The 16,396-nt window shown below is 30.5% G+C and overlaps 1 protein-coding gene across 1 annotated transcript; it reads right to left on the minus strand.

Annotated features, from left to right (window-relative positions):
- Positions 1-11,140: 11,140 nt before the first annotated feature.
- Positions 11,141-16,089, minus strand: LOC114323836 (ubiquinol oxidase 2, mitochondrial). Its single transcript, XM_028271512.2, has 4 exons — positions 15,455-16,089; positions 14,820-14,948; positions 12,509-12,997; positions 11,141-11,402 (listed from the first exon to the last, which is right to left on the minus strand). The coding sequence occupies exons 1-4, from the start codon at positions 15,788-15,790 to the stop codon at positions 11,343-11,345; spliced, it is 1,014 nt and encodes a 337-aa protein (XP_028127313.2). The 5' UTR covers positions 15,791-16,089; the 3' UTR covers positions 11,141-11,342.
- Between the last annotated feature and the right edge of the window lie 307 nt (positions 16,090-16,396).

Consider the following 16,396-nt stretch of genomic DNA (forward strand, 5'->3'; position numbering starts at 1 on the left):
AAGAACACTCAAAAATCAATCACACAGAGAAAAGAGACAATATATTTACATGGTTCGGCAATAACCTACGTCCACGGGAGAGATATCCACTATACAATTTTTCTCAGAGGGAGTTTATAACCCTCACAGCCCACTCTCTCTCTATAACACTCTCACTCATAGATTACACTCTCTACTTCGTCTTTCTCTTTCTAATGATCTAACTTAGCTTACCTCTTTTCATTTTATACACAAACGAGAGGGAACAAAGTCAAGGAAGAGGAGTTATTGGGAGGGCTGCCACTTGCCATCTCCCCTCCTACTTCTTGACTTGGAGAGCCAACCAGCCAATGTCCAACTACTCCTTCATGTGAGCTGGAGTTATCAATTTGCATATTTAAATGCTCATTTCCTTTCAAACCAAACTCTCTGGTCAATCAGGATACGAACTCCTTGAGCCACTAGGTTAATGCTTGATTTTATTTTCCTTTTTTCTTCCCTTTCTATATCCATATTGTTGGCCTGGCAGGTTAATACTTTTTTGTTTGGATATAGCAAGGGAAGAAAAAAGGAAAATAAAATCAAGCATTAACCTAGTGGCTCAGAGAGTTCATATCCTGATTGACTAAAGAGTTTGGTTTAAAGGGAAAAGAGCATTTAAATATGCAAATACCTCAAGCAAGATTTATTCTAGAGTACCCATACAGACACATATAGACATACCTTTTTAGTGTATGCAACTTTGGAATTGTATGCCTGATTTTGGTGGAACAAAAATGAAATTTGAATGATCTAAGATTTGCATGTGAGTGTATAAAAAGACAAATGATGCTTTCATGAATCATGGTAATTTGGCTAATGATACTTGAGTTCGTTCTCACGTTCAATTAATTCTTGATACGTACATAATTTTTTTATTCAAAGTTAACGTTAGACACATCCAAACAATAGAAAGTTAAAATTAAAAATTAACATAAACCTCAAATACCCCAAAAAAACCAAGTGGGTATTTTTGTGCTGCCATTGAAGGAGCCTTAGAAGATCATCATCAACCCAAAAAGCACAAAACAGAAATTTCACAAAATCTGCTAGGCTCTTTCATAAAACCCTAAATCGATTGAATTAATGTTTTAACAAATCCCAAACAGAAACATAAACTTTTCACTTTTATTTTCCTTTTTCCGTTATATTTTCTCGAATTTCTAAGTGGGTTATGCAAAATCGTACATAGCGTAAATGATTTGAACACTGGTTTTCATGTTGGATTGGGACCAATTGTAGGCGATTGAACTCGCTATGCCGTTTAGCAAATAAACATCCTTAAAAAAAATTTCAAACCAAAAGAATCAAATCAAAATCAAAAGTGCGAAGCTTGTGATCGATGGCCCATTCTTTTATAGAATCAAAGGTGTTTTGGGGTTTGAATTGCAGCAAGGGAAACACAAAAACAGACACAGCCACAAAAGCAAAAACAGATAGAGAAGGGGAGAGCCAGAAATCGAGTGAAACACAACATAAAAAAAACACTGAAACAATTCTTAATCTTACCTTGTGAGTGCGAGTTCAAAGGGAGCCAAGTTCGAGAGCAACGTCGGTAGCGAAGATGAAGGGTTTGGGACAGTTGCGGAGTTAGATTCTCCGCATCCACACTATTGTATCAAAATTATTTCTTGTAAGTTAGCATAAATGTTATTTAAAAAGTTGCAATAACAATTTTTCACTATCTAATTAATAACTTGCAAAAAAAATTAAATTGAGTAAAGTTAAAAATAACAATTATTATAACAGTCGATTAAATTTGCTTGCGTAGAATAGTAATAAGAAATTAATATGGTGTAAACGTATTTAGGAAATACATTAATGATTTTTTTCTCTTGATGTGAACCTCTACATCAAATAATTACAATTACTCATAAATTACATGTATCAATTAAAATTTCTTGTAACACCAATACTCCAATTATTTTAACGATTTTTATTTTTTGATTTTTAAATATTGGAATTTTTTGGCTTTTGATACGAGAAAATAACAGTTAACAATTTTTATTTTTTATTTTTTTAGTTTTATAGTCAATGAAAAATAAATTTGTTTAGATAGAGACTATTTTGATTTTTAAACTAAAAAAATAAAATGTATTTAGAATCTTTTAATAACAATGTCTCACCACCACCATCGCCGCACTACCACCTCACGCCCTTATCATTATTATTATCCCTAGCACTAGCACAAGTATTATCACTGCGAGGACCACCATTGCCACTACGACTAATACTATTGTACAATTATCAAATCAATACCACTGCCATTAAAACAAATAACACATTAGTTAAGCTCGTAACAAAATATTAGTAAAAGAAATTCTTAACAAAATATTAGTAAAAGAAATTCTGTGTTTTTTCATAAATCAAAACAAATAAAACATTATAAAAAGAGAAATGTAGTTTAAGGTCTCTCTCCCATTTTAACAATGGAAGAAGTCTACAATATTATTTAGTGATGTTTATGGTCCCTCAACCCCACACTCATATATCACAGAGAAATTTGACTCTCAAATCAAACTTATTTCTCTCTCCATCTCATCCCCTCTCTCTTCTCTCGCTTCAGCACCATCATGGAGCTCACTTTCCAATGCGATCGGCTATCCGTCAGCCTGTACGACGATGCCTTGATTCTTATCTCACTCCACTACGTTAACCTCACGTGCCTCAAGCTCCGCTACTACGGCGAGCCCAGCGACCTCGGCATGGCCGTTTTCGCCAAGAACTGCAGGGTATGGAGAAGTTCTCGTGTGGATCTTGCATGTTCGGAGTCCAATGCATGAACACAGTGCTCGATCACTATTGCTCTCTCTAAGAGCTCTTCGTCAAACGCCTCTGTGGCATCAACGACGGCAAACCCGTGGCCGCCGCCTCCAAGCCTATTGGGCCCGACGTCGCCGCTTCGTCTCTAAAAACCATATGCCTTTAGGAGCTCTACAATGGACAGTGCTTTGGACCACTCATCGTTGGAGCGACGAGTTTGAAAACTCTGAAATTGTTGCGATGTTTAGGTGATTGAGATAGGCTTTTGGAAATGATTGCAAATCAAAACAATTCTTTGGTTGAAATCCATTTGGAGAGGCTTCAAGTAAGCGATGCTGGTCTTATAGCGATTTCGAATTGTGACTTTGATCATACTACTGAGTTCTAGAAGATATTATTTTCAATTTGTTTCACTATTTGGATGGTCTTTGAATTTTGTGATTAATTGGCTATTGTGTGAATTGTTGAATTGTTTTGATAGGTTGGAGTAGAATTATTGGATAAGTTAAGACAAAAGCCTTCTTTACAGAGAAATTTGTGAAGAAAGCCAGAGAAATTCTCTGTGAACAAAGTCAGAGAAATTTGTGAACAAAATCAGAGAAATTTTAATTTTCTCTGGTTTGAACCCAAAGTAATTCTCTGAACGTAATGAGGCAAATATCTCTGGTTTTGAGAGAATTTCTTTGGGAAGTCTAGAGAAATTCTCTAGATCGAATTTTCTCTAGATCAATTTGAGGACCTTAGATATTATAAAAAAATATTGAATGTCCTTTATCCTATAAAATTTTAATACCAGGTATCCTAAAAAAAAAATCCCCTAAAAAAAATGTCAAACTTAAAATGTTGGGGGACTTATGTATAGATCTTAATATGTAGACTTATTGTCTAATAGATTCTATGATAATTAATGATGTTTTTCATCAAATATTATTAAAAAAGGGTAAATTATACTTTGCACCCCTGCACTTTGCACCAAATCTCACTTTAGCCCCTATATATGAAATCATGACAGTAAACCCCGTGCACTTTTTGTCAAATCCCATTTTGGTTCCTAAACACGAAATCATGACAGTAAACCCCCTACACTTTTACTCAAATCCCACTTTGGTTCCTACACAAGTGTCAATGTCCCTCTTTTGTTATTTCATTTTTAAATCTTTAACAAAATCTAGTTATGTGACAAAAATGTGACTACGAAATGAAAATAAGAGAGGAAAATCATCCATGTTTCCCACCAATACACTTTGTCCTACGTGATAAGCACATGAGAGTTATATAATACAATATATATATATATATGCTCTTATGGTAAAAATTTGGGATGAAAATGCAAGAAAGTAAGGCTTTTTAATTAAAAAATGCGACAAAGTAATCAAAGAGAAAGAAACATGAATTGACAGAAGACTATGTTACCATGAAAAATAGAGTTTTGTAGTTCCAATTTATGCAAAATCCTAGCTCATCTTCTTAATTGTTCACAATTAGTGTTTTGTTTTAGCTTAATACACTCATATTTTGATATAAATTTTGGGATAAATTGTATATTGGTGAAAAATGTAGATGATTTTCCGTTATTACCGTCATTTTGTAGTCACATTCTTATAACATGACTAAATTTTGTTAAAAATTTAAACAATTGAGTAACAAAAATTGGACATTGACACTTGTGTAAGGACCAAAGTGAGATTAAAAGTATAGAGGGTTGATTGTTACAATTTCATTTGTGGGGACCAAAGTGTGATTTGACCAGAAGTGCAGGGGGTTGACTGTCATGTTATCATATGTATGGGCCAAAGTGAGATTTGGTGCAAAGTGCAGGGGTGCAAAGTGTAATTTACCCATTTAAAAACGTCACTAATTATTAATTTTCAGTAACAGTTTGAAAATTTTGGCACAAAAATATCACTAATTATAAGTATTAGTGACAGTTTAAAAAAATGTCATAAAAAATCACTAATTTTTAACTTTCAGCAATAATTTGAAAAATTCATCACAGAAAAACGTCACTAATTATAAGTTTTAGCAACAATTTATAAAAATCGTGACCAGAAAAAGTCAATAATTGTTAATTTTTAGCAATATATGCAAAAATCATCACAAAAAATTATTTTTAGCGACTATTTTATTATGACTTATTTTCAATAGAACTTTATGAGAATTAAATCTAACTATTAGGACCTATTAATAGTTTACCCTAAAATGTTTTGATTTTATAATTATCTTAAAACAAACTTCTTTTATCATCGAGGGAACCATATGAATTGATTAATGGGCTAATATTTTAATATACCTATTAGGGGTGGGCGGGTTGGTTGCGGCCACAAAACTTCTAATCCGTCATCTGTCTGCCAAATTGGCTAATTGGAGAAGATCAATCCGCATCCGTCAGCCAATCCGGCGGATATGGATTGAGCAAATTAGCGGATTGGTAGATGGATGCGAATCGGTTTGGCGGTTTAAAATTTTATAAATTTTCAATATAATTCAATTTATTCACTTCCTCAAAAAAATATATATATGTTACAGTCAATGACTTAACAAAGTATTACAATCACTGCATGCCTCATCCAAAGAAAGAAAGTTTGAAACTTTATAATATTACAATCATTACATGCTTCATCCACATATTACAATCACAACATACCTCATCCACATAAAGTATTACAATTTTTAAAATATAAAAACAATTCAAACCACCAAAATCATGAACAAAGCAGTAGTATAGATTGTACGCCTCTATATTATTACATCTATATCTATTTTTGAAAACAAAAGGCAATCAACATATATTACCTTTTTTATTTATTATTTTTAGAGTTAGATTTAAAAACCAAAAAATATAGATAAATAATACATTTATTTTTTTCAATTCAAAAAATATATTCAAGTTGAAAATTCTTTTTCAACAGAATGTATTCAACAGAATATTTAAACTCTTTTTCAATTGAAAACACAAATAGAATATCTAAACAATTTGAAAACACAAAAATTTTCAAATTATTAGGGTGCTCGCGGCTTGGCAGTTCGATTGCGGTCAAAGAAATCTCAAATCCACCATCCGTCCAAAATTAGACAGATTGTAAAAAATCAATCCGCAACCGTTCGCTCATCATCACGCATCTGTTCAAAATGTGGTGGATCGGTTCGATTCGGTCGGTTTGGGCGAATCAGTATATCCGTTGCTCACCCCTAATATCTATCATATCAATTTTAAGAAGACTAAGGGCTAGGGTTGGAAGAAAACTAATGCCATTCATCAATAAGATTAACAGAGGGATAAGGTTGTTAGATATATATATATATATATATATACAGATATATGTAGACAGAGATATGACATAAACAGATATAGTATATAGAAAGAGATGAGTGGATGGTGGTGAAGATGCGGATGGTGACTCATTTCTGAACAATTTATAACATTATGAGATGAATAGTGTGTAAAAATAAATTTGTTGATTAGTGTAAAATAATGTAATTAATAAATTTAAATAAAATTAATATAATTTTTTTTTATATACAAGTCAAAATTGTTAATTAATTAGGTTTAACTATTTTTTTGTTTGTACATTAAATATATCTATATATCTATCCATCTATTTTAATATATATATATATATATATATATATAATGAAAGCTTTTGGTGGTGTCGAGACTTTGTGTCACATATTTTGGATTTTCTCAAAATATCCCTTATATTTGAAATTGAACCTATGATCATATGTTTAATAAAGAAGACTTTTATTGTTATGTTTTTTATTGGTAATTCTATTTGACAAAACTTCTTTCAATTGTAATTTTATTCAATCGTTTATTTTAGTGAGGCTATGAATATTAAGATGTGAATCCAATCTGAATTGTGCCTATGTAGAGGAGTTTGTGATCTTAATCCTATCATGTTTGCCACTTGTTGACTATGTCGAGGATCGAGTTGCCCGGTCAACTTGTGGGGGTCTAGGGGACAACGTTCCTTGGCGGGTTCGGGGCAGTGTCCAGGCGGGGTCGAGGGTCGAGGGGCAGCGCCCCTAAAGCAAAAAGCAAAAATGCAGTCAAAGTTGCTTGTCTGCTAGAGCGAAGAATCTTTGATTCCAGAAGTTTGAACTGTCTACAAAAATACTAGGAGTTGCATTTTTGCGCTCGAGCAGCACTTCCTGCGCTTGAGTGCAGATTTGCTCGAACGGCCATTCCTACGCTCGAGCGGAAATCGCATATCTGTTTTCTATAAAAGTTGCGGTTCAGTTAGGTTTTAACATACGTCTTCCAAATTTTCTTCTTGGATATTAGGGTTTTCAATTTGGAACTTCTTTGCTAGTTTCTTTGATATTTGTTTGAATTTAATTTATGATTTGAGAAGTATACATCAAATGATTGTTTGTTTCATTCAATACAAAAGAGAGAGTTGTTCTTTGGTAGATTCTAGAGAATTTGGGCCTAAAATTTTGGTGAATTCTGGAGTGGCTCATTGTCGTGATTCGACATTGGCGTTGTAGATTCAACGTTGGGCAAGACAATTCCGAGGTGAAGACAGGGCTGGAAGAGGCACATAGGGGTCAATTCGATTTGGACGTAGATTCGCTAGGTAATTGAGAGTACACTTGTGTAATTCCTTTATCTCTTTTTAGTGGATTATTTTGTGACTTTTACCTGTGATTTTTTTTTATCATAATTGGAGGCGCTCTAATTGTGATTTTTTCACGTAAAATCGTTATGTTGATTTGTCTTTAATTGTTTGATTGAGATTATTATTTATTGGTTAAAATTGATACACAATCACAAATTAATATCTAAAAATTTTTAGATTTTTTAATTACTATTTAAGTAACATATACTATATAAATATATTTTTTGTTATTATTTTTTTAAATTACACGTATCGCGTGAATCGTTAGTGTATAAATCTATATCAACAAATTCATTGGATAATACACGATGGTGAAATTGGATTGATGATTGGGGCCAGGCTTTTCCGAACAATACGGATTACTTAATTTGACGATTGCGTTGTTCAGTAGTTTTGGTGTAATTCCAAATGTACGTGGTATTTTGAGTAAGGGTAGAGATTCTAAATATTTTATTAAAAATTTTATTAAATGTTTTATATGGGTGTGGGACTCACACAATGTGGGTCTTATATGGGTCCTGCACCCATGTGAGATATTTGGTAAAATTTTTGGTAGAATTTTTGGAGCCTTTAGCATTTTTGTGGTATTTTAGTTGCCGCCCAGCAACAATTTTTTTTGATCTAAATAAATATAAAAAGATAAAATAAATTAAATTAATTAAAAAAATAAAATATAATATTTAAATTATAATTATTTTATTTTTTCTCTTATAACTATCGTATCTAAACTAAAAAAAATTTAAAATTCTTTTCAAACGGAGTTAATTTAGTCAGACTAAATTAATTTAAAAAATCAAAAAATAAGATTAAATTAACTTTTTTCAGATGAAATCTTAATTTATGTTTGTACTAGTTAAAATGGTAAGATTTACTATTTTTATATTATTTTTAAAGAGAGAATTGAATAAATATTATATGGTAAGTGATGTTAAATATTATTTAAAAATAACTTCACTTGCCTCCCAACATGTCCATATTCCTATTTCAATGATTAGTTTGTATGCCCACAAAAGTCACTACAACAAAAAGCACAATCGACGACTAAAATATCATTTTTCGTCGCGGAAAGTACGGTTTTTAGCGACTGAAATGGAATTAGTCGCCAAAGTTGATCAGTTTTGCCGACTAAAAGAGTTCAGTCACCGAATATAATGGTTTTAGCGACTAAAAGGCAGTTTAGTTGCCGAATGTAGGGTTTTTAGCGACTACAGGTTGTTTAGTAGCCAAAAGTGACGGTTTTTGGCGACTAAAATAATTTAGTAGCCAAAAGTGATGGTTTTGGTGACTAAAAAACAGCTTAGTCGCCGATTATAGATGTTTTGCCGACTAAAATCTGTTTGGCCGCTGAAAGGTCAAGAATTGCCGACTCAATTGCACTTTAGTCGCCCAAAGTAGAGGTTTTGGCGACTAAAATTCAGTTTAGTCGCCAAAAGTACTATCCTTAGGCGGGATTTAATTCTTTTAGCGACAGAATACAAATTAGTAGCCAAAAAATATAGAATTGGCGACTAAAAATCAGATTTAGTCGCCAAAAGTGCGATCCTAATTTTTTTAGTAAATAATTAACTTTTTACATAAAATATATTAAATAAAAATAATATTTTATATATATATAACTTTGTATTAATTCCGGTCAATATAGTATATAAATAATATATTTTGCATTAATATTTACAGAATGTATTAGTGGCGTAGTGGGGATAGAGTGTTGGTAAAGGTTGAGGGTTGGGAGGTTGGTGGTTCGAAACTTGGGAAAAGCAAAGGCAAATTTTTTTTTTCTGAAAAATATTTTTGGCGACTAAAGTCTGTGGTCGCCGAAAGATAGGGAATTGGCGACGAAAAGTTTAGTCGGCAAATGTATAAATAATAAAAAAAAATTCAGTATTGGCGACTAAAAGTTTAGTCGCTAAATGTATAATTTCCCAAAATGAAATTGACTATTGGCGACTAATTCTTTGGTGCCGAAGACATATGTATTGCCGACTAACAAATCTTTAGTCGCCAAAGGTATTCGCGACCATGTATTGGCGACCACAGCGGCGACTAAAATATTTAGTCGGGGAAAGTGAAAATTCTACATTTGGCGACTAAAAAAAGACCTTTGACGATCAAAAATTTAGTCACCAAAAGTATTTTTTCTTGTAGTGAGTGTGCACATCTATTATATTATTTTTTATTATTATTGTACCGATTACTCATCCTAGTTAATGGTAATATATGTATAAAAAATATATTAAAATAATATAACATATTAATTTACTAAGATTGGAACGCATATCAGCAATGTGAGTTTAAAGTTAGATATCAACTATTACTTAGGTCTTGTTTGGTAATATTATTTTTAGCTTAAAAGTTAAAAAATTATTAAAAAAGTTAAAACGCTAATAATCTATAACAAAATGTTAAAGATTTCATTTTCTCTTTATTTTTTTGTATATTTTTTTGTAAAAAATCAAAAAGTCATCCAAAATATATCAGTTTTTTTACATCATATTTTAGTCAAAAAATTAAAAAATTTCTAAAAAAACATGTTTCCAAATGAGGTCTTATTGTAAAAAAATTAGATGGACAGAACTTTACAATACGGATTGAAAATGATGATTTACTAAGATTCAAACAAGCCCTACCAATAAGAAGCAACTTGGTATTTATCTTTGGAAAGCAATTGTTAAATTCTTGAAGTTGCATATCTAAAATTGTTTATAATAACTCAAACGGTAGTAATATAAATTTACAATTTGTGGACCTTTGTGTTGCAATCATCTACTAATAACAAATATTTCATCTATATTCGAGATAGAAATACTATATAAAATAAATATTCTTTAATCAACAGAGATTAACGTTTATCATTTGTAATCACTGTTAACAAGAGTCATAGCATTAGCATTGACAAAATCTTGTTTTTTTGTTTTTTGTCAAATTTTTTATAAGGCTAATAATAACTCATTTATGATCTCCAAAATATTTTTCCATCAAGCGTAAGGTGAAGATAAATTCAAAAATAACATTGACTTCATAATAGAATGAGCTTCAATTCTTTGCTCGAGAATTGTCCCAAATATCCTTTTGGATTCTTGCGTTCTGACACATGGGGCCATTGATTCTTATTTTCACTTTATTGATTTTTTATTTGTTTGTTTGTTTGTTTTTGTTTGTTTGTTTTTTTTTTTTTTTTCTGGTTGTGGGCCAAGTGGACAAATGGGCTGAGTAGTGGGCTGGCTGGGTATGCAAATTTGATGGGCTGAATATTCAAAACTGGGCCGAAATTTATCTATATATATTGGGTACAACAGAAATAAGGTATTATTAGCTATATAAAAAAGCCAAAATTAAGGGTATTCAACTGAATACTTAAAAAAACAAAAAACAAATAAGTTGCCATTAACTTACCGATGTCCAAAGGTGATGAATGGCAGAACTGGTCGATGGTGGGTGATGGTTGGAGGTGGTAAGGGAAGGAGGAGGGAATAAAATCACGCTATCAAATTTTGAGAAAATATGTATATTTTTTTCAAAATTTTCTTTCCTGTGCATAAATTATGTGCAAGTAAATTTCTCCATTTGTTTTTCTACACATCCAAAAGCAATCCTGCTCCATTAGTATAAAAATTCTTGAGATTAAGAAATTGTAAAATTACACAGTATTCTTGCAGCATTTTGAAAATTAACAATTAACAACAACCCATCTAAAATATCATTAAGAGGGAGATGAAGATGGTCATGAACAATCATAATTTCCTCTAGCTTTCCAAACATCATCTTTATTTATTTTTGGGGAGATTTCTTTTGCAGTACATTTAACATTTTTACATACAATTTAAAAGAAAGAAATAATACAAATATACTATAAAATTAAATTGAATAGAGATATGTGATTGTTGATTAATACATGCACACCTACAATACAAGACTCTTGAAGCTTCTATGATTGATTTTTTAGTGATATCCAACTGGGGCAGGATACTCCCTCAGCTCATGTCCTTGGCATTGAATATCCTGCAAATTGCAATTTAAATATAATATATAAATCATTATGAATTTATATCAAACATTTACCCATTGAAAAGATATAGATATGTATATGAAAAGTATGACCAAAATATTGTGTAAGTAACATGAATGCATTTGTTGAATATTTTCAATAATTTAACCAACACAAAATTAACCACACAAAAAATAGATAGTTCTGTATTTGTAAAAATTTTGAAATATTTTTAATTGATTATATGCACCAATTCATCCGTAGTCAAATCCTTTATTTCATTTCCTTTTCTATTTCTACTTAATGTACTCACAATCATATTATTTTACAATAAATCTTAAAATACAAGAATTTTGAAATTTGATAATGCAAACCCTCCATTTTAGTAAAAAAAGTCAAAAAGTTACTAAATTAGTCAAAAAGTCAACAATCCATACCAAAAAGTCAAAGATTCTCTTTTCTCTCTACTTTTTGCAAATCTTTTCGTAAAAAGTCAAAAAGTCATCCCAAACATACTAGTTTTTTTAACTCATATTTTAACCAAATAACCAAAAAGTTACTAAATTAACCTGTTCCCAAACGAGGCCTTAGTACAAAAGAACGAGAAATTAAAGCACCGAATACACCAAGCCATTTGTTGCCAATAAAATGTTTTTATCTTGTCCATTGAATCCTAAAATTGTTATAAAGAAATAGGGTTAATTTCACTTTTATTCTATAAATTATATATTTTTTCTATTTTATTATTTAATTATTAATTTCGTCTATTTAGCATCTATTCAGGATTATCAAGAAATCAATAAGAATATTTTTTAAGAATCCTGATATTAAGAGTTTATAAAATAAATGATATATAATATTTTTATAGTAGTTGAGATCCCTTAGCATTTCACAGAGAAAATTTGACATATTCTCTGATTTTACAGAGAAATTTCATCCAGAAATCATAGCTAATAAAAATATATATTGTATCTTTCTACTATCTAATTAGAGAGGGGGTGTTTAACTACTTTTTTTTTTCTTTAGTAATTAGTTTTTTATTTTTATTTTTTTTTAAAAAAAAGACGTGTACCAAAATGGGGAATGAGTTGATAATTTATAATGATGTGAAAAAACTTACCGATGCAAAATGGTTGAGATCCCGGTGGTGCGCCTCGTCTGCTCTAATGACCGTGATAACATCCCGGAGAGTCGATTCCGGCGGCAATTGCCAATAATCGATAGCAATAGCCGGTGCAGGCACGTTCTCCACATTTCCTTTCTCTAAATCATTCAAAAACTCAGTGTAAGAATTCACAGCCTCCTCTTCAAGGTACCCTACAATGCGGTGAGCGAGTTTGGGAGAGGCCAAGTAAGCCATGAAATAGGCGTTGAAGAAGACTCCTTGGACTGCGAAGACTAGGGCTCGCTCGTACCATAGCGGATTGGCGATTTCACAGAAGGTCATGAGGTGCATTCGCTCGTTCTCTGCTTCTTCGAGGAGGGCTTTGATCCAGCCCCCGCTCTGTTCGAATCGCCGGAGGGATTTGCAGTGTAAGACCATCCCGCCGACCATACCGGGCACGGCGGCTACTGTTTCGAGTAACATCGCGTGGCACATGTGCCGTTTCTGTCATATAAAAGATTAAAAAAATTACAAAACTCTATTCATATATCAAAGTTAGGAAAAATTATTGACAATATTTTGTACTCTCAAACCAAATTTAAATACGGTGTTTAATTGGGAGATTTGAAAAAAAATATAAAAATAAAAAGAGAAAAAGTGTGTGAGTCCCTTTCTTTTTTCCTTTTTTCTTTTTCTTTTTTCTTTTTAAATTTTTTCCTAAATTTTCTAACCAAATAGAGCGTAAGTGATATATCGTAAGGCACATCACTTGAAAATCTCACTAAAATATAAAAATTATCCTTTGGTGTTTGTCACGTCATTGGGGATCCAAAATGGGGAATGTATCATTATTGAGTGACTTTTTCATAAAATATTTATAGATTAGTAAAAAAAATTATCCATTTTTAATTATTATTGTTTATAAATTTTATTATTGATTTGAATTTTTTTCCTTAAAAATACATTAATTATTGATTATTAATGTTTATAAATTTTGTTATTGATTTGAATTTTTTTTCCTTAAAAATACATTGGCTTGTAATTCTCCCTAAAAATTACAAAAAATATCACAGAAGTGATGTGATATTATGATTTTTGTAAATATAATTCATCTCTACGAGTATTTTATTTTAAAATGAAAGGTTTGTATTGAATCACATTTTTATATATGAAACATTTATATGAATTTTTTTTTTTTTTGATAAACTGGAACTTCATAAATTAAAACTAAAAGTACATAGTTTGGGATAACTAATCCCCTATGCATCATCATACAATTGATTTGCAAATTTATATGAATTTTCTATTTGCACTTAAAAATTTTATACATTTGTATAAAGAAAATTATGCTAATCTCTCTTAGGGATTGGCAAAAAAATTACGGTAAATTTTTAAAAGTTTGAAGTAATTATATTAGGTTTCGTTGAAATTTTAAATCATTTAACACTTATTCCTTTTCATTAAAAATTTATTAATTAAAAGAATAAAAAAAATGATATTTTCATCTTTTTGATATTGAAATATATATTTTACATTGTTTCTTTTTGTATCTTCACATTATCTATACTAATTTAGTTACTTTAATCTTACTAGAATAAAAATGGTGTAATTATTTTAAAATTGTAAAATTTATTACTTATTTTAAAAATTTTCAAGAGATGTTTATCAACACATATTAATTAATTATGCAGATTTAAATCTTCATCAATGTTATATAGCTGAAAATATTATTCAAAAATTAGTTAAACAAATAAAATAAGTGAATCAAATTTATTTTAGATGGAGCCCACATTACACTAAATTTGAATTATACATATTTTTAAATGAAGAAAAAAATATGTATGACTAGTGTACAAACTTGAAGGAGTAAAGAAAAAAGGCAAAAAATGTATTAAAAAAAAAGATATTATTTGTTTTTGGCAATTTTTGTTTGTTTGTTCTTTTTATTTCTTTTAACATATTTTTCTCATTCGTCTAATCAAGTAGAATTGAAGAACGAAAAATTTTTAATTTAAAAAAAAATTTACTAAAACTTAAATAAAAAAAATCAAATCCCAGACTAGGAAAATAGCAAAGGGTCCAGCTGTGGGCTTCTTTTCACAAAGAGATTAAAAGCAATTTTTTGACTTTTAATTTCTTTTGAGTCATATTTCTTCTTTATTTTTTACATATATTTTTAAAAAATATTAAAAAAACTAACTTTTAATCTACTTTCTAAAATAAGCCGAAGTATTTAGAGTTTGTTGTTTTATATAATATGTTATGATGATATCAAAAAGACCTTTTTGGTTGAAGTAATGAAGGGGAGTGGGAGGGAAGAGAGTACCTGAAAGAATAAGTAAGTTGGGTATTTCAAAACTTGGACAGTCCAGTAAGCAAATTTGTCCATGAAATTGATGGGCTCATGGTGCTTCTTCACATCTATCGTCACGTCTGCTTTGTACGTTTCCCATGGCTGTTAGTCAACACGGTGATTCAAGAATTAAATCAGTATGGCAACATTTAAAAAAGTCACTTCTTTTTTAAATTTTTATTTTTATTTTTAGTACTTTTTTTAATTATGTCAATTTTTTTTTTTTCCCAACCTATCTTGAGACAAATTTAAAAAGAAATTTTTTTTTTTTGAAAAATTTCAAAAAAAAATTGAATAAGCCAAAAAAATCCACTATTTTTTTTTTATTTTCTAAAACTTTTTTTGGGATTTTTAATTTTTTAAAATAATTTTTCATCTCATCTCGTTGAGCTGAATTTAGAAGCCTAATTTTTTTTTTACTAAAGACGAAAATAAGTCAAAAAATAAACAAAATCCAAACAATAATATAGCAAAAAAAAAAATTTGAAATTATGTTAAAAAAATATTTTAAAATTATAAAACTAATCATTAGTTAATCATTTTTCATCCATTTTACTAGCGCATGACTAACGGAATGAACCAAAATATTTAATTATAGAAACACATACCCTAAAGCAACTCCACATCCATGGGGAACCATCCCCCTTGGTAAACTTAGGCGGAGACACGCCCCAATAACTCACTATACCCTTCTCACCACCACCAACTTCTATCTTTCCGGCAGCCGAGCTCGGTGGTGGCGCCACCTTCTCTTCTTTTTCTCCGGCACCCCAAGCAGAAGAAGTGTTAAAGTTCCTAATCCTCACCCACTCCATGCCCAATGGCCTCGAAAACTTCGAGGTCTCACTCATGGCCGAACCAAGTGTTGTTGATGTTGAGAAGAACCGTGGACCGAGCTGCCGGAGAAGCAACCCGGTCATTTTTGTAGTGGCACTATGACTCATTTGTGTTGCGATAGGTAGTGTTTGGTTAGGTGGAAATTGAGAAAGAAAATAATTTTGGAAAAGAAAAGGGGAAGAGAAATTGTGTTCGTGTTTGTGATTATAAATTTTGTTGGTTGAGTATGGATAGAGAGGTGGTGTTTAATTAGGGTTTATATATGATGAGGTTTGAGAAGTTTGGCTTTGGAAACTGAATGGAAGGTCACTGAGGACAATGTTTTCTGGAAAGTAGCCTTTTGGTTTGACAAGTTTTAGGTCTTTGACTATGTCTTATTTCATAAAATAATGAAATATAATCTGTTTTAAAATTGTGATGATAATAAGATTTTATTTTTGGCTGTTATTTAAACATATAAAATTATATGACTAATATATTTTTCTTACTATTTATACATATTTTTATTTTATTTAATATATTTATTCTATTATATAAATAAAGATAATTTATTACATATATATGTATGTGGATGCCTCAAGTTAATTTATTATATAACAAAGAGTTGACGTGAATGGAATCAAACTCTTATCAAGTCGAGCTTTCAAATAACATTTGTAGTCTTATTCACACATGTACAAGAAGATAATTAATATTTAGAAATAATATTTTAA

Source organism: Camellia sinensis, chromosome 11 (genome assembly GCF_055761805.1).
Source record: "Camellia sinensis isolate YWXY chromosome 11, ASM5576180v1, whole genome shotgun sequence".
NCBI classification, from domain to species: Eukaryota; Viridiplantae; Streptophyta; class Magnoliopsida; order Ericales; family Theaceae; genus Camellia; species Camellia sinensis.